This window comes from Hakea prostrata, chromosome 5, assembly GCF_041222555.1.
Source record: "Hakea prostrata isolate BN-2017 chromosome 5, UWA_Hpros_2, whole genome shotgun sequence".
Classification (NCBI taxonomy): Eukaryota; Viridiplantae; Streptophyta; class Magnoliopsida; order Proteales; family Proteaceae; genus Hakea; species Hakea prostrata.
This window is the reverse complement of record NC_142604.1, coordinates 56238105-56245144: the sequence shown is the minus strand read 5'-3', so window position 1 is coordinate 56245144 and position 7040 is coordinate 56238105. Positions and strand designations below refer to the sequence as shown.

Below are 7040 nucleotides of genomic sequence, written 5' to 3'. Positions count from 1 at the left end.
AGTTTGGGTTCGGGTTGACTAACGGTTTGGATTCGGTTTGGCTAATGTTTTGAACTAAATTAAAAATCAATATTGAAATTTATTTTTATTTTTTCCTCAATTTCAAATCCTAGTTTCTCACACACAAAACTACAAAAGATAGAAGATGAAGACTCCAAGTAGATACAACGAAAGTGATGGCATTAGCTTGATCCAAACCACCCTCCACCCTAAAAAAATAAAGAATTTAGATTTTTCTATCATGTGTAAACGTGAAACAGCGTTAACGATTAAGAGTTATCAATTAAGACTTTTAAATTTTAAAATAATAAAACTAAATGAAATTTGAAATTTAAAAAGTTAAAACTTAAAACTTAAACCGTTAAACGTATTAACACTCAACTCTCAACTACTCAAACTCGAGTCTCATCGTCTCAAACACCGAGTTCATGGATCATTAATTATATTTGAACAATACCAAAAAAATATTAATTACATTTAATATTTTAATTTTATTTATGTAATAGACTAACGGGCTAACGGGGCCGCACACGGGCTGGGCCGGGCCAGCCCGAAACAGTTCGGGCTGAAGACCCTCAGCCCAATTACGGCCCATTAAGGATCGGTTCGAACCGGTTCAGGCTATAACAGGCCGGTTCGGTCCGGTTTTAACGGTTTGGGTTGAAAATTGACACCCCTATTCAAAAGTAACCAAAACAGTGGCAATCGCTCATTGAAAGACGTCATTTGACTATTTTACCCTTCTTCTTCTTTTTTCCGATTCTTCATCCGTGCTGCTCTTCTTCTTGCAGTCCAACCTGTAAACAGAGAAATTTCTTTTTCGTGTAAACATTGATGTGGTTTGTAAAATCATCTTGTTGTCGTTTCTTTCTTCTACTTGTAGTTTTTCTAACAATCGTAAGTGCACAGATAGCGGTGGAAGCAGGGGTTACGGATTGGGGCCAGATTATAAGGGATTTTTGGCATGGTTTAAAGCGATCAAGGAGGGAGTAGTTTTGCCATTGCTGCTGCACTAGATCTTGGCCTTGATTTGGTGAAAGATATTATGGGCAGAGGAAGTGGTGGTGGTTCTTCACGGTTCTAGATTTTGGGGAAATTCCAGAAATTCCTGACTTGAGTGGTTACGTTTGCAGTTATAGTTTGAACTCTCAATGATGGCTGAAATTATTAAGAGGTATTGTTGCAGCCCTTATTTCAGCCTGAGAAAAAAAGGTAAAAAATTAAAAAGAGTTGCAGAATAGAAGAACAAATTCGATTGATGCAGATTATTATTAATTTTTTTTTGGGTAGAAAGTTGAAGATGCAGATGACGTGGCAGAAGGATTGCAGCGGGAATATAGTGAACGACAAAGGGAAAGTGGGGGTAAAATGGTCAAAGGAACATAAATGAGGCAGTACCGCCCGCAGTAGAGTACTGTTTTGGTTAGTTTTGTGTAAGTGGAAACTTGATATGAACAGATTTGTAAAGGGAAACTTAATTTAAGCTAATCGTGTAGTTTTCCCTATTTACCTGTGTTGTGTTCGTTCTTTTCTTTGGCGAAATTTCTCTCCACATGCAGGAGGAGTAGGTAGGAGTAGGACAGACCCACATAGCGCATTTGCTGAGGCGTGTTCGTCGCACTTGTACAGAGGTGGTGTGAAATTACGCGCAAACGGAACCTTTTTGGGGGAAAAAGCCCGCCCATTGCCCGACCACTAACGATAAAGACGACAACGACATGTTGATATCAATTATATCCATATTGGATACCAGCTAGGTAGTTGACCTCCAATATGTCCCTCTCCCTGCATTATCTTATCAGAGACTACCTACTCCCATTTCACTTGTGTCCTCCACATAAAATCAACTTTGCTTTCCCACTTTTTTCTTTTTTTTTTTTGGCCAAACACAGAAAGAAATGTCCATAAGGGCGCGGCGCATCGTGGTGGCTGCTCCCCCCTTTTCTTCTTTCTTTGTTTGTTTGTGAGAACGAGACATCTTTATAGTTTGTGCACTCAACAATATTCCCTTTTTGTTTATTGCTCCAACTGGTTTTCCAATATTGTGTTGACTCTTACTCTTGAGTTTTTGCTCTTTTTCGGGCTTCTTCTCATTCTTCTTTGGCACCTACGGTGTATTATATATATATATATATATATATATATATATATATATATATATATATATATATATATATATATATATATATATTGTGAGTGATACCTATCCATTAATCTTAGTATTTACTGCCTGGAATTGGATCCTCGATTTTCCTTTCTTTATATATTGTCTCCCTCATTTTCTGTTTGATTTTCACTTCTCTTATACATTACTTAGGGGACAACCCTTGCTTTTGTACGAATCTTGCTGCGGTCTCTGAATCATGCATAAACTTGGCAACCGATCAAGGATGATTCTTCCTCATTTTCTTCTTATGCTTATAGTGGTTATTAATGCAGTAGCATTAAGTGAATATAGATATGGCAGCGTGGATGGTTTACGCATGGATTACTATATACTCAGCTGCCCATTTGTAGACACTATAGTAAGGAACACAGTTAACAGAGCTTTGCAAACAGATCCAACTCTAGCAGCGGGGCTTCTACGGATGCACTTTCATGATTGCTGGATAGAGGTACTGAATCAATGAAACATGCATTTTATAGTTTTCAATTTTCTCTACCCACTGCTGTTACTCTTTTTTTTTTTTTTTAATCATCAAAGCTGGGAGTTTTGTTTTTGTTTTTGCCATGTAGGGATGTGATGGATCAATCCTGATTGACTCTACAAAGGACAACACGGCAGAAAAAGACTCCCCTGCGAATTTAAGCTTGCGTGGCTACGAGATCATTGACGATGCGAAGAAGCAGATCGAGAATCAATGCCCCGGAGTTGTTTCTTGTTCTGACATTCTAGCAATGGCTGCTAGGGATGCAGTGTTTTGGGTAATGATCTTTTCTTTTTCCTCCCTTCCCTTTTTCTGTTTTTGTCGACGACGGTAGAAGATGAACCAATATAATGATATATAATAAGAATGATGAGTACATACATACATACATACATCTTATGGATGCAGACAGGGGGTCCATTTTATGACATTCCCAAGGGAAGAAAAGATGGAAGAAGGTCTAGAATCGAAGACACAGTTAAGCTGCCCGCACCCATTCTGAATAGCTCCCAGCTCATCACTGCATTCGGACAACGGGGTTTTAGTGCTCAAGAAATGGTTTCATTATCAGGTAAATAAATGTTGCTTTTAATTAATTATCAAAAAGATACATGTATCTGGTAAACGTTGTTGAATTTATTAATCATCAATAATTAATTAATATCAATACTGCTGTTATTAAGTGCATATTAACTGCACGTAGGGGGACACACATTAGGCGTGGCAAGGTGCTCCTCTTTTAAAAACAGACTGAGCAAGTTTGATGCAACCCATGATGTGGATCCAAGCCTAGATTCCAGCGTGGCGATGTCATTATCCAAAATATGTAGCACAGGTGATAACGCAGAAGCACCCTTCGATCAGACGAGAAACATGTTCGATAGTTCGTATTTCAATCAACTACAGATGAAAGCCGGTGTGCTAACCTCAGACCAGACCCTGTTCACAAGCCCAAGCACCAGAGGCTTCGTAAACGGATATGCCATGAACCAGGCCATGTTTTTCTTTAATTTCCAGCAAGCTATTGTGAAAATGGGGATGCTCGATGTAAAAGAAGGCGTCGCGGGAGAGGTACGCGGAGACTGTCGTAGAATCAACTAGCCACAGCAGGCAGCTACTACCACTACTTTTACGACATTTATACTACTACAACTACTACTACTAGTAGCTAGCGAACGTACGACTAGTACAAATCTCACATGCAATTTGCCGCGCTTTTGTATATGTTCTAGCATCAGTTGTCTAGATAATTAATTACCATTATGATCTCATCTCTTGATCGAGCAAGTGGCGTGTGTTTATTTTTATGTACATGATAACTTTTTCGCAAATAGTATAAACGTAAATGTATGACTTGATCAAATACTGTCTCTTTTGTAATGGTTGAAAATTAATTTCACCCTTTATCCATGAAATATTAATAACTCTATTTATGTTTGATCATTGTGAAACTAAAGAAATTTCGATGAAAACCAAATTTTTTTTTTTTTGATGAATAAATAAATTCATTATCAAAAAAACCAAACGCTCAAACAACAAGCACAGAATGGAAAAACAAAAAACTCAAGCGCACACACCAAGCACAAGCTCAAGCAATGGCATTGAATTAAACCGAACAAAGAAATAAAGGAAAATTGCATAAAAGAAGAAAAACTAGAGACCCTATTATTTGCCTTTTTTTCTTTTTTTTTCTTCTTCTTCCCAGAGGTTCTAAGATAAACAAAGAAATCATCGGTGAATGGATTATGCCCCTTAATGGCGCAATTGCTTCTTCTACAACCATACCTTTTCTTCTTTGTAGGTGATGATGATCTTATGACTTGGCTGTAACATTTGCAAAATAGAGTTTCTACTTATCTCAAAATAGCTAGTAGATAGAGTTTTAAAAGGTCAAAGTTACATTTGAGATTTGAGATAAGTCAAATCGTGTTTTACATTGTACGACAACAACTTCTAACACCCCCCCTCAAATGAAAGATTGTTCAAAGTGTAGATATAGAAAAATGCCATAAATGACAGAAGATATTTCTTAAGTACAGCGAGATCTTATTACTAAAGGCCGGCTCCATAGGAGCACTCAAAGCTTGAGCACGAAGCCTTGTGCACTTCCACTTCTTCTTCAATTGCTCCTTCCAAATAGCCTCCCTACGATGAATCCTCCATTTGAGAGAAGTCCTTATAACCTGAAGAGAAATCTAAAGAACACATACATATAAATGAATGTGTCACATCCACCCAGCCGGTACACTATCTGGAATACCCGAGTGTATGATCCACAGCCCCGAAGATCAAGTTTAAGAACCATCATATCCACTTGGCACAATAACATAATCAAAAGTAAGAACAAATCATTGTATTCAAGTAATTAAATAATAAAAGTCAATAAATGATCTCAGAAGGATCACAAAAAAATATCACAATGCGAAAATACAAAATACCAATCAAAAGAAACTGAAGAATATAGTGGAAATCATTTGAAATGTTTTATAAATTTTGTATTAAGAACATTTGAGATGATAGAGATATTTTTTTTTTTTTTTTTTTTTTTAAATCTTATGAAGGCAGAAAGAAGTTAAAAGTTAATGAAGTTTCAGATGAGTGTCCCTCTTTGATGCAATTTTAATATGCTTTTTGTTTTTGAGGATAACCAAAATTGTGCTTAGACCACCATTCCTTGATAAAAACTTTAGAAAACGATTCTAGCAAAAAACATCATTATCAGGAAAGACCATTACCAAACAAGCACTTGCAGTGGGCCCGATGGTCGAACCCTAGGTCTCAAGATTTACAATTTCTGCTCCCCTCTTAATTTCTAATTTCACATGGTTGGCAAAGTTTGCGATAATCCTCAGCCGTAGGATAACATATATTGAATCTGAGCCGTCCATAGTACCAAGCTCACAAAATTTTCATTATTTTTTAATACTTTAAAGTGGAAATATAGGTTACCAAAAAAAAAAAAAAAGGTGAATAAATAAAGTAGGGAGTTTTGTAGTTAGTGCTACACCAGGCATTTGCCTTTTCCTTCGTTTGGACTCCACAATTAACTGAAATTTTATATTGGGAAACATGATTAACTGGATTTGAATCCATGACCAAAAGTTGGAAAACTCAACATTGAGTTTTGCATGTTCTTACCCCCCCCCCCCAAAAAAAAAAAAAAAATTGGAGTTTTGCATGTCAATATTGCATCCCCTTGCTTGACATACATTGAGAAAACCATTAGCATTAGCTTAGAATGATCTATGTATAAGATTTTTTTTTGGGTAAAAATCTATATATAATAAGCTTCTGGACTTACAACTTCTCTCTCTTTGCTTGAGGGTTCTTAATGGTTTCTTCAATTACCCAACTGAAAATTTTCTTGCATACTCCAAATATTTGCTACTAATTATCTCAAAACTCTGGTTCATGCCATATTTTTCACTTCAAATTTTGCTCGCTCTTGTGCTTCATGTGCATAAACTAGACTGGATTTTCTTTTTACATGAAAATAGCAAATGGCAAGATCCAAATCTACGCCAAAATTCATTGTCAATCGGATAAAAAGTGACAAATTTAAGCAAAAAAAGGACCTGCAAGGTCTTGTAGAAGCCGGCATTTTCATCCTGTAAGTGGAAGCAAATAGAGAGACAGTAGTGATGGTGACACGGGCATGCATATATTCAAGAAGAGAAACCCATTTGAGCTAGTGGAGTCTACGATAGAGATAGAACATAGATGCTAAATCCCAGTAAACATCAATCCCTATCTCAGATGTCTGTCCTGCGTCACAAGTCACCGAGCAGCTCTGGCGGACAATAGGGGGCAAAGCGTATGGGGCACCCAAAATTTCCACTAAAAAAGTTAAGTAATCTTCAACTGTAGCTGAGGTGAGTGTGTGCGTGCGTGCGTAGCAGCTTAGCTCTGTTGTCTTATGCTCTTTGCGCATTTGTTGCAGCTGCTATATGCAAATCTAACACAAACAACTGAGGAGAGGACCTGAGGTTATTGCCTATCACGCTTTTTCATTTCTTTTACACTCCAAAACCCTAAATTCCGTGTGAGATCGAAATATATAATATACATATGGATTTTTATCTCTCTCGTGCTTTCTGTTTCCGGAAAAAGACATATGCCCGTGCTTTTTGTTTCCAGAAAATGACACTTGCAGCTGTTTGCTTCCTGCAAATCTCAGGTACCTCCAAAATTCTCCTTCAAAAAAACTGAACTCTACTCCATCACCTTAACTTCAACCTAAAAAAAAGTGGGGGGAAAATTCCATTATCCTTAAGGTATGTTTGGTTGTGAAAGTAACATGAAAACATAAATGTATGAGATCTATATGTAATATGATAAAATAAATTTGTGAACAAAATTGAAATATTAATTTTATTTTATTGTTTTTTATAT

At 36.8% G+C, this 7040-nt stretch overlaps 1 protein-coding gene across 1 annotated transcript; it reads left to right on the top strand.

Annotated features, from left to right (window-relative positions):
* The first annotated feature begins 2231 nt into the window (after positions 1-2231).
* LOC149016696 (peroxidase 47-like) lies at positions 2232-4259 on the top strand. Its single transcript, XM_089155990.1, has 4 exons — positions 2232-2615; positions 2737-2925; positions 3057-3219; positions 3352-4259. Exons 1-4 carry the CDS (start codon positions 2364-2366, stop codon positions 3747-3749), a joined length of 1002 nt encoding a protein of 333 aa, XP_089012116.1. The 5' UTR covers positions 2232-2363; the 3' UTR covers positions 3750-4259.
* The last annotated feature ends 2781 nt before the right edge of the window (positions 4260-7040 follow it).